Below are 12,337 nucleotides of genomic sequence, written 5' to 3' on the forward strand. Positions count from 1 at the left end.
CGTGCTTATACAGATCGATTTGAGGAGCTTAGTTTGTTGTGTCCCACGATGGTTACCCCGTTGGATAAGCCAATCGAGAGGTATATCGATGGTTTACCCGACTCCATTCAAGACATCCTGACTGGCGTTAATTTACTACCGTTCGTCAAGCAATCGAGTTGTCTGCTACCCTAACTGAGTCCCAAGTCAGGAAGGGTAAACTCACCCGCAAGGGTGATAAAAAGGAGTCAACTGATTCTGATAAGGAAAAGGGTAAGGGTAAGCAGCAGGGTGAGTCCTCGAAAAAGTCAAGGAAGCGCAAGGCTTCCCAAAACTTTGCTGTCACCAACCAGACTGCTCAGAACCCTCAGAACCCACCGACTCAACCTCCTGCGAAGAAAGCATATGCTGGTACCGCACCTCACTGCACTCGATGTAATGGCCACCATGTTGCCCAACAGGCCTGTAAACAGTGTGCTACGTGTGGTAGGCTTGGGCATTTGTCCAATACTTGTCGTTTTGGTCAAAATCAGGCTGCCCAGGTTCCAGCTCAAGCTCAAGGGAATGCTGCGAGATTCCCAACCGGTTCGTGTTTCAATTGCGGAGAAATGGGTCATTTTCGCAACAATTGCCCGAGATTGGTAAACGGGAATGCGAATGTTAACCCAAATTCGAACGTGAATGTGAATGTGAACCCTGCTCGTGGACGAGTGTTTAACATCAACGAGGCGATCGAGGATGCAGCTATAAACAATTAGTATTTTGTATTTCTTTTGGTTGTTATCTTTTAACATTTAAAGACAATGCGGTTGTTATATAAATAAAATTTTTGATTTTATTTTAAACTACTGCAATTGTATGAATGTTTGATGCAACTTTGTAATGTCAACACAAAGACAAACTGCTCGTGTGGTTCTGTCATCTCCATGATCACTTGTGATCTTCCCTAAAACCTTAAACGATCTTTTCGAATGTGTATCGATTATCATGAGCTTGATAAGCTTACCATCAAGAATCGATATCCCCTACCTCAAATCGATGATCTCTTTGATCAGCTGCAAGGTGCTACCTGTTTTTCCAAGTTTGATCTGCGTTCTGGGTATCATCGACTTCGTGTATTCGAAGAAAATATTCCCAAAACTGTTTTCTGCACGAGATATGGACACTATGAGTTTACTGTCATGCCTTTGGTTTGACAAATGCTCCAGCTATCTTTATGGACTTAATGAATAGGGTCTGTAAACCTTATTTAGACAAGTTCATCATTGTGTTCATCAATGATATTCTTATTTATTCGAAGTCTCGAGCCGACCATGAGCAACACCTTCGTTTGACTCTCGAACTCCTAAAGAAGGAACAACTTTTTGCTAAATTCTCCAAGTGTAAATTCTGGCTTAAAGAAGTTCAGTTCTTGGGATATATAATCAACAAGCAGGGTATTCATGTGGATCCATCCAAAATGGTTGCTATTAAGGATTGGAATACACCTACGACACCCATAGAAGTTCGTTCTTTTCTTTGTCTCGCTGGTTATTATCGTCGTTTCATTACGAACTTCTCTAAGTTTGCGATTCGCAAGGATCTATCTGCTGATAAACTTGCAAAGATTTATGTTGATGAGATTGTATCATGACATGGTGTTCCTTTTGATATCATTTCCGATCGTGATGCTCGATTTTCATCTCGTTTTTGGAGAACCATGCAATCTGCTATGGGAACCCAACTAAATCTAAGCACTGATTATCATCCCCAAACAGATGGACAATCCGAGAGGACGATTCAAAGTCTAGAGGATATGCTTAGAGCATGCGTGATCGACTTTGGTGGTAATAGGGATTCTCATTGATCGAGTTCTCTTACAAGAATAGTTATCATGCTAGCATTAATATGGCACCATTCGAAGCTCTTTACGGTCGAAAATGTCGTTCACATGTTTGTTGGAATGAGATCGGTAAGGTTCAGCTTACTGGACCTGAACTCATTCTAGAAACGACAGACAAAGTCAAGAGAATTCGTGATAATCTTGTGACAGCTAGAAGCCGTCAAAAAGTTATGCGGATTTACGATGCAAGCCCTTAGAATTTCAAGTCGCAGACCATGTCCTACTCAAGGTGTCACCTTGGAAGGGAGTGGTGAGATTTGGAAGGAAAGGAAAACTTGCACCACGATATGATTGGACCATTTATGATTGTTGAAAGAGTTAGAGACTAGAGCGCCTTCCAGAGCTTGGAAATATTCATCCGACTTTTCACGTGTCCAAATTCCGAAAGTGTTTAGATGACACTGATCTTCACATTCCTCTCGATGAGATACAAATCAATGAAACGATGCACTTTCTCGAGAAACCTGTGGAGATAATGGACTGTACATTCGAACAGTTGAAAAACAGACGGATTAAATTAGTCAATGTTCATTGGGAGTCCAAACATAGCCCAAAGTTTACTTGGGAACGTGAGGACCAAATGAAGACGAAATATCCGCATTTGTTCTCACAAGATTCCTCTAGTTAAAATTTCGGGACGAAATTTCCTAAAGTAGGGGAGACTGTGACAACTGTGCTCTTTAATCGATGAACAATGCAAAACAATGTTAATTATTTATAATACAATGTGTTTTGGTGTTATTATATGTGTTTTATGTGTTTGATGATTTTACAATTCGATCCGATTCGATTTCAAGCTTTAAATCGCTTTCTGGAAAGTTATACGCAAACTGGTGCGTGAACGCAGTCAGTATTAACGCGACAAACACTCTGGGATAGTGAAATAGGCTTAACATACCTTAATTAACCCTCACATAACTTAGAAATAAGTTTTGGATGGTTTGGTGTGTCGAAAACAAGTTTGTTCGATCACAGGGACTATTTGTGTCAAACTGCGAAACTATACCGATTCGTATGATGTCGAACAGTCCGAAACTTGATCATAAGCTAAACATACCATAAATAACCTAAACATAGCTTAGAAATAAGCTTTGAAGGGTTCGGTGTGCGAAAACATGCTTATTTGATCTTTCAGGGACTAAAAGCGTCAAAAAGTGCACAAGTTTGCATTTTCGCGCATATCTTACGTTCTCAATATATCCGGACATCCAAAAATTTATGTAATCATTAAAATATTTTATTTTAGTGATTGGCAAACAAAAATTCCATTCGTCGCTTAATTTGGATCGTTTTTGCGTTCGTTACGACTTCCGTCGAAATTAACCGAACAACGCGACCGTACGACCAAACGAGCCGACATCCGAGAGTGTTCCAAGCATATTTTAAGTCCTCTAAACTTTATTGACCTTGTAGGGCCTTAAAAATGGCTTAACGGGGGTCAAAAAGGCCTGAAATGGGCTTAAAACTCATGCAGGGACCTGAACTGTAATTTTTGAAACTATGGCTGATCTGGGAAGGGCAGGCGGCCCGCGTGAGCCCCCTCCCATATCCCAGGCGGGCCGCATCAGTGTGCCAGTTCCAGAAAATCAGTTTTTAGCATTCTGTTGCAACTTCAGGGGCTGTTTATGCAATTTCTTGGTGTGGTGAGCAAGTTACCACCTCCCCAAGGCTTTGTACCTGCATCAAACAAGTGTATGGATGAGATTATTGCTTGGAGGCTACACAATCCATGTGTAGTGATCTTGTTGAGTTGCATCAACTATAAATAGCCAAGCTCTCTTCCATTTCATTTGCTCATTCCTTCATCTCTTCCTCTTCATCTGATTTAGAAGGGCTCCCTCTATTGTTTGGAGCTTTCTAATCATTTTGGGAACTTGGTTTTCTTGTAGAAAAGATAGCAAGGACCCATTGTAAGTATTCTTTCATTCTTTTTATTGTTTTTCTAAGTTTGAAAGTAAAAAATAGTTTGACTTTCAGCTTTGACCACGAGTTGGTCAACGAGAAGTTCGTTTGAACTTCGCAACGTGAAGCGTAATCACGTTGGTTATAGTCCTTAGTGACTATACCCACTGATTACCACGTTAACTAGGTGTGGTGACGAGTCGAAGTTTCGGTCAAAATGCGTTTTAGCACGCATTTTGCAACGGAACTACTATTAGGTATCAAAACACTTTGTTTTGATACCAAATCAGTAAGTTAAACATGCTTTGACATGTTTAACTCGTCACTAATAGTATGTGCTTGTTTAGAGTCGTAAGTCGAGCGGTCTAAACCACCGCTTAGACTTTCGAACTCGACCCGTTCGGTCGATCTTTAGGATCCGACCAAGCATGTTTAGTGACCATAGTTGCATAGGGAATAACCTTCCGAGGTTATACCTTATGGTCACCGAGTTTAAGTAGTTGTATGATAGGCGAATTATATGCCTTAGGTAAATTACCAAAATACCCTTTTCATGCATAATTGGACTTAAAGCATATGTAACCTAACTTTTGTCACCTAAATTAATTATGCAACTTATTTAAACATGTTTAGGCATATAATACTTGTCATAGGACTAGTTAGATGTCTCGAACGCGCGTTTGCGCGCACGATGCGTTAAAGTAGCGTAAGCTACCTTAATGTGTCGCGATGGGTCGAAAGCACTTAGGTTAGGTTCCGTTTTAGAATGTAGGCTTTGCTAAACCATATCACATGTGTTCCTACACTCATTTGGTTTACAAGACCTCATTCTTTCCGATCTTCCGATTTAGGCGTCTTTTGTTTGACTAGTGATCCGATTACTAGGTGCTGCTTGAGTTTCCTTGATTTGATTGAGCTTATTGAGTTCTCTAGATTGAGGATACTTTGCACTTCAAAGTGAGTACATAGTTCCCCTATTTTACTGTTTTCAATTGTTTTGGGGTGATTCATATGTACAAAACGAATTACAAGGTTTAAACGATGATTTCAAAAACAATTAAGATGGTTTATACTAAACTAATAACGATTTCAATAAGGTGAACAAGACTTGTTGGTTGTGATTACATAACGAATGACATTCATTAGCTTTGGCCGAGCCGACCAGTATTAGGTTATGGTACCATAGGATCTGACAAATCCCGTTATCAGACTACACCCATGGTTATGTGTGGGGGTTATGTAGGTAACGACCGAACCTGATGATTGTTAACTTACCCTTTGGTGGTTTGTTAATACGAAACGAGAAACGAGTTAGACGAGTCACGAAGGTTTGAATGTTGTTAACGAGACGACCAAAAGTAGTTTCACTATTAAAACGAAAACGATTTTGGGACGAGGTAAACGATTTGAAACGAATTAAACGATTGGTTTTGGGTAGTGATTAGATAATGGAACGGGTCTGGTACGATAGAATCATGGTAGATACGCCGCTGGTACATCTTATATATAAGTGCTTCTATCGTATTACATTGCGTGTCATTATTTAGTTCACTTGGGAAACGATTTGAAACGATGTCACACAACGAGGTTTTCGAAACAATATAAACCATACGAGTTTTATTAACGAGTTTTTACGAGATGTTTACAAGTTATTATACTAAAGCAAATGTTTTTGGGTTAAGAGTCATGGCTATGAGATTTTATAAACTATAACCAATTTGATTTGAGTTGGTTATTTATGTTGCAATACACTTTTCAAAACGAGGTTTGTATTTTGACTCTTGTAGTCCAACGAAGTACTGCAACATATAAATGAGCCATGAATTCGATACTTCCACAAAACCTATGTACTCGCCAACATTTCTTTGCTGACTTTATTTTTACATATGTTTCAGGTGGTATTGCTTGATGATGATTGCTAGGAAGCGAATTCACTTAGGATCTGGACGAGGCCTTAGTGACTTAAAAACAATTATAAACAATATGTAGTTTGATTGTTTGTTTTAACAACAATGAACATTGCATAATATTTCAATAAAACGAAACATTTGATTACCATGGTTATGGAACAATAATTCTGTCGCCTCACTCCCCGGCGTTTCCGCCGCGGTTTGTTGTTTTAACGCGGCCGGGGTGTGACAGGGTAACCTATATAAACCAAGGTAGGGTAGACATTATTAAAAGGTCAAGAGAGAAACCGAGTTATGGTTTAAGAGTCTCTAATCAGTTTTGAGTTATTTTCTGACTAATAAGATTGAGAGTTATTCGATCTAAATTCGCTTCTTCATCTTTTCTATTCGGTTTGATTGTCGATTAGGACTTGATCGCCCATACATGCCCATACAAAATTCGCAGGGTCCATGAGTGGCATAGAGGTTGACAGCTGAATCATTTGATCCTTCAAAATTTCTCCTGGAAAAAACTGAATATTTTGCCGAAATAGGTGGTTTGAACAAATAAATATTGCTTCTAGGTGACCTTGGATTATCAAAGTGTTAATAGGTAAATCGCTGATTCAAACAGAAACTTTCAATCACAAATTCTGCAAAAGCTGACCACTTTATACCATATGTTATTTTGTCCCTTAAAGTTGCTGTTTGAAACCACAACATTCCGTAACATATCTGATGCAAACAGCGACTTTGATGACATCGCTGATTGAAAATAAGACTTTAAGAACGTCGCTGATTGAATCTGCCATGTTAAATTAGAGTCACTGATTAAATATAATACATTAAAGAAGTCGTTTGAATATAATACATTCAAGAACATCGCTGTTTGAGCAGCAAAAGCAAGGTCGGTCAACAATCACAGCGTGTTTGGCTGCTGGTTCGGGTCAGAACTAGGGGGTGTTACTACACACCTAACACGGGAGATCAGAAAATAATAGAAGACGGAGAGAAAGAGGCGTTTCGGGTCGGTCGTTGTCACGGGGATTGCCGTTTGGAACGATGGTGGTGGGCTGTGACGAACACCGAAGCTCCGTGGTTGTTAGTGGTGATAAAAGGCAGTAGTAAGTAAACCATGTAATCGATCTAGCAACAGTTTTCCAAGATAGGGGGAAGAACAGGATTGATCGAGTAGCAGCAAATTTAAAGGTTTTAGTTCTAGCGGGTCAAATGGGTAGCGGAGACGAATCGTGAGTTAGGCCAAATCAGCAGGTTGGTTAATCCAGTTTTGTTGATCAAAGAACGAGGAAGGGATCGTGTCTTTTGTTTGTCGGATATTTTTTTTATCCTAGAAGAAGAATCGCAAGGAGATGGCGACCTGCTAGGTACCTTGGTTGGCTATTGGAGGAAATCAGAAAGAAAAGTGGGAGCTGCCTGCTTGTTTCTTTTGTGTTGAGAATATCTTGTTCGGGTAATAAGAGTCCGACCGGGTTGTAGAAAAAACGAGCATAAAGGATCCGTCAAGCAGGAGGCTTTGGATTCGGTTCGTTTAGCGGGGTGAAAGAAACGGCATAGGCGAGCCGGTAGCATTGTTTCTTTTATCAGTGGAAGAAGGCTCTTGGAATAAGTTCGATTGACGACTTTGGATGTGGCTGAGGTGAAGGCCTGGGTGTCCGGGAAAAGTCGAGTTCATGAAGGCTTTGGACGAGACCGAGGTGAGGTCGGTGTCCAGGAAGAGGCGAATGCTTATTCAAGATGAAGGCGTTATTTGACGGGAACGCTGCCGTGGTGGTAAAAGCGTCATTTAGCAATTGTTGTGTGCGTGACTTGTTACAGAATTCATCTAGGATTGACCCAGTTCTGGGTTGTTATACCATGCAGTATATGTGGAGAATATGCTGCACGTTGAAGTTAAAGTTGTTTTTCATTTTACAATATAAGCAAGTTTAGAGTATAGTTTTCATTTGTCACTTGTAAATTCCTTTGAAGTTTAATATAAAGAAAATCATTGCAAGTGTGTGTATAACCCTATCTTGAACCAACAGTTTGTCTATTCATCAACTTTCAATAACATCTTGATGTGTAACAGCGACTTTCAGTGAAGTTATGGTTTCAAACAGCGACTTTATTTGAATATTTGAACCTATTCAGCGATGTTATGAAAGTCGTTGTTTCATTCAGCAATGTTCTGGAAAGTTATGGTTTCAATCAGCGACTTATATTGAAGTATGGAACCTAATCAGCTATGTCATCAAAGTCGCTGTTTGCATCAGATATATTAAGGAATGTTGTGGTTTCAAACAGCAACTTTAAGGGACAAAACAACATATGGCATAAAGTGGTCAGCTTTTGCAGAATTTGTGATTGAAAGTTGCTGTTTGAATCAGCCATTTACCTATTAACACTTTGATAATCCAAGGTCACCTAGGAGCGATCTTTATTTGTTCAAACCACCTATTTCTGCAAAATATTCGAAAAAACTTTGATTACTTACGGATAAATATTTTGTTATGAAAGTTGATAAAAAACTTAAAAAGCTATCTCACCTGATCTGCAGTTTATAACTCGATCATCCATAAGCTTCTGAAGGCTCATGGACACAGCCAAAACTGCAGCCGAGCTGGGACAAAAGAGTGCTAGTCTAATACCCATCTTCCGTGCAACTCTTAGCACCCATCCCATATAACAATCAGCAATGATGCATGTAATTTTCTCGTCATTGTTTTTGTTAATATCATTTATCACCTCTTCTAGTTTGTTGGGCATCATACATGTTCATCCTTCCTTTAGCCAATCAATGAACTTGTTGAGGTTTTTGTTTGAGGAATTTCCTCCTCGCAAGCAGTCCGTTAATTTTTCTTTCTTTTTCAAGGCATTTGCTTTGTGTATGTCGTTGTTGACCAGTTGCTCCACTTTACTTTTTATTTCTCCTCGTGTAACAATACCTGTTTCATCTTTGTTCAAACCCACACCAGTTTTCCAGATATCACATATGTATGTTTTGTTAAAAAATTGATCAGCAAAGTATGGCCAGCACACAAAAGGAACGCCATTGCTAACGCCCTCCATTGTAGAGTTCCAACCACAATGACTCATGAAGCAATCCACTGACGGATGGTTTAGGACCTCCTGCTGAGGTGCCCAGCTTAGTATCTTCCCACGACTGCCTATTCTGTCCAAGTAGCCGCTTGGGTAGACATGGTCCATATTACCATTTGGGCCAGGTCGAACAACCCACAAGAATGGCATTTTGGTATCCTCGAGGCCTAACGCCAGCTCTTCAAATTGCAGCTGGTCAAAAATTGTGATGCTCCTAAATGCAACATAAATGACCGAGCAGACCGGCTGTTGATCGAGCCATCTTAGGCAAGTAGAGTCTTCTTTCCATAAGTGGCCTACTTGCCTTGTGACATTGTTGGTGGCCAAAAGTGGACCAATTGGCAACATCTTTGGAAATAGAGTGAACGCCCCAGGCTCCAGCTCCATGGATGAATTGCAAATTATGTGGTCTGCTGCTTCTGCTGCATCCTTACCTTCAAGAATTGCGAAATCAAAGACAATTTGGTTCGTGACCGGGTCGCCCATACATGCCCATAAAAAATTTGCAGGGTCCATGAGTGGCATAGAGGTTGACAGCTGAATCATTTGATGCTTCAAAATTTCTCCTGGAAAATACTTTGATTACTTACGGATAAATATTTTGTTATGTAAGTTGAGAAAAAACTTAAAAAGCTATCTCACCTGATCTGTCGTTTATAACTTCATCATCCATAAGCTTCTGAAGGCTCATTGACACAGCCAAAACTGCAGCCGAGCTGGGACAAAAGAGTGCTAGTCTAATACTCATCTTCCGTGCAACTTCTTAGTACCCATCCCATATAACAATCAGCAATGATGCATGTAATTTTCTCATCATCGTTTTTGTTAATATCATTTATTAGCTCTTCTAGTTTGGTGGGCATGAGTTGAAACATTGCTTTTGTCAACTTCCCAAGGTCATTCCTGTCGTCACATGGTTCCATCCCATCCGGGATCGAAACCAGTTGCATCAAATCACTCGGACAATCTATCTCTAAACAGGCACTCATAAGCCTTTTGTGAATGAACTCTGTGTTCACAAACGCGACCTTGAGACTGTTGGTAGTGAAACATCGTGTTGCCTCCATAAGAGGCATCACATGGCCTTGTGCTGGATAAGGTATTGCTAGGATATGAATATTTTTCATTTTTTGAATGTTTAGAAAGACTCAATGTTTTACACTTATATATAATGACTTATGTTTTACTGTTGGATTATAAGGTTTGGCTAGAACATCATGAATATAAATGGTGGAGGTCCTACCACCAACGTGTCAACTAGATAAGGCTAAAGGGTGTGGTTTGCTTAGTCCTTTCGGACACTATCCGCCACGTAGGCGCCACCTCACCATGGGTGGAGGACCATCCCCTTGGGACTACTGAAGGGTGTGGAGGATAGTCCTCCCTCCCTTTTTTTATTGCTATTTTGTTTGATTTAATTAAATAATTAAAAAAAAAAACTCTCTCTATCTCTCTCTATGTGGTGACCGACCATCAACCATCGCCCAATCAACAGCCTCGTCGCCAACGTCTTGCTGCTGCCGTTTGCGATGTGACGAGCCCCAAGGGGGTGGTGTGCGACGTGGGGGACGAGCCGGAGACGGGGAGGCACGACCCCCACACACTTCCGTCTAATAGTCCCTCATTTCATTTCCCAATGTTCGTCAATGATTGTCATTTACCTAAATATCCGGTGGGAATGTTTCGGGTTTCACATATTCCCTTAGACTCGGGTTTATTTGTTGGGATCCAGTGGTGTCAATTTTACTTTTTACAAAAACAGGTTTGAAATATATTTATTAACTAGATGGATTCCCCGCGCTTCGCGGCGGGTATTCAGTCGAAAACGGTTCATTTTGTTACAGTACAAACACTCGGTGTAGCGACCGAAAGAAGAAACCCAAATAACAATGTTGTCATATGCCAAAAATGTTATCGTTTATAAAATATCGAATCCAACAAATTAAAAAATAATAAAATTCTAAAATTTCATTATGACTAGTATTTTGTGCCGCGCGTTGCGGCAGAAGAGTACTGTGTCACCATAAAGTTAACTTTTTTTTATTGGTTAAACTTGCACACTATGGGAATTGAACTCATAACCTTCTACTATATAGTCCATCCATGAGATTAACTGATCCATGTGTTAGTATAGTCAATTTTGACTCATTTGCCAAAATGGCAGTTTTGACCTGTAAACTAAAATCAACAATTTGACCCGCAACTAAAACCAACTGTTTTGACCCGTTTGGCAAAATAGTAATTTTGAACCATTAACTTATAGGCAAAAGATCAAATACAAATAATCTTAACATACTAAACATACAAATTGAAGGAAAACCCAAAAAGACAAGGTGGCATTTTTGTAATTACCACCAACTATCAAAGTTACAACCAAAAATACCTAAAAAAACACAAATTTTTTTTAACATTTTTTATTAAAAAATCGCTACATTTCGTTAGCAAAAAAAAAAAAAAAAAAAAAAAAAAAATTCTGCTACTAAAAGTAGCGATTTTTTAATAAAAAATGTTAAAAAAAATAAAATAAAATAATTTGTGTGTTTTTTTTTTCAGATTTTTTTAGGTTTTTTGGGGGGTTTAGTTTTTAGCATTTTAGCTTGGGTGGGGGGGGGGGTTAGGTTTTTTTAGGTTTTTGGGGGTGGGGGGGGTTAGGTTTTTTTAGGTTTTTGGGGGGTGGGGGGTAGGTTTTTTTTTAGGTTTTTGGGGGGTGGGGGGAGGGGTGGGGGGTTTAGGTTTTTTTTTTTTCTGGGGGTGGGGGGAGTGGTTAGGTTTTTTTAGGTATATTTGTAGAGTAATTTTGATAGTTATTGATAATTACAAAAATGCCACCTTGTCTTTTTGAGTTTTCCTTCAATTTGTATGTTTAGTATGTTAAGATTATTTGTACAAGAACTTTACCCTTAACTTATATCGACCCGTTTGTTTTCAAGTTATCTAGCTATTTATGGCTTAACATATTAGAGGAATATTGTTTATTGTTATCCTTTTATTAAGTAGATGCAGTGTTGGTTAGCTGTTTTATAAAAGTTTGAGTGATATTGTTTTATGCTTTTGTTAGGATGTTGGTTTTTATGAAACGGAGTGACAAGTTATGGCTCGTAATGCAGATCACTTTTTTATTGTTTTTTGTTTGGTTGTGTGGAAAGGTTTAGGTTAAAACATTTAGGAACTGGTAATAATTCTTAAATGATTGATTAGCATTTGAACAATTTTATTTGATATTTCGTTTCTAAACACCTTACGGCTTACACACTTGTAAAAAGGCGATAAAAGACGAACAATCCGGTATGCCAGCTTCAGTTTTGTTGCTGCCTTTTGCCTTCTTGAAATGTTCCTTTTGCATTTCTGCAAGCATGTTGTTTGTTTGTATCCGATGGGTTTAATGGGATAAAAGTCAAAACATGTGTGTGAGAATGCGCATCTTGTTTTGAAATTAAATAATTGCTCAAGTTTGTTGTGTCCTGTACACAACTGTTTTTTGCATGTATAGACACTTTCGTGTATTTTTCTTGTTCATATTTTAGATGGTCAGCAACTGATTTACTGATTTCTTTATAGAGACCTAAACTCACAATCTAAGGATTGT

General features: G+C 39.1%; 1 protein-coding gene across 1 annotated transcript; it reads right to left on the reverse strand.

Annotated features, from left to right (window-relative positions):
- Positions 1-5,680: 5,680 nt before the first annotated feature.
- LOC110912375 (UDP-glycosyltransferase 83A1-like) lies at positions 5,681-9,625 on the reverse strand. The gene is made up of 3 exons (XM_035983913.1): positions 9,394-9,625; positions 8,199-9,317; positions 5,681-8,112 (listed from the first exon to the last, which is right to left on the reverse strand). The coding sequence occupies exons 1-2, from the start codon at positions 9,497-9,499 to the stop codon at positions 8,428-8,430; spliced, it is 996 nt and encodes a 331-aa protein (XP_035839806.1). The 5' UTR covers positions 9,500-9,625; the 3' UTR covers positions 5,681-8,112; positions 8,199-8,427.
- Positions 9,626-12,337: the final 2,712 nt, after the last annotated feature.

The sequence above is a fragment of the Helianthus annuus genome, chromosome 15 (genome assembly GCF_002127325.2).
Source record: "Helianthus annuus cultivar XRQ/B chromosome 15, HanXRQr2.0-SUNRISE, whole genome shotgun sequence".
Taxonomy (NCBI): domain Eukaryota; kingdom Viridiplantae; phylum Streptophyta; class Magnoliopsida; order Asterales; family Asteraceae; genus Helianthus; species Helianthus annuus.

Excerpts from the sequence above, each read along its gene's own strand:
- LOC110912375 (XM_035983913.1), bottom strand. The coding sequence starts at position 9,499 with ATGAGTATTAGACTAGCACTCTTTTGTCCCAGCTCGGCTGCAGTTTTG. Across the intron at positions 9,318-9,393 it reads AGTTATAAACGACAGATCAG|GAGAAATTTTGAAGCATCAA; the intron begins GTGAGATAGCTT and ends AGTATTTTCCAG.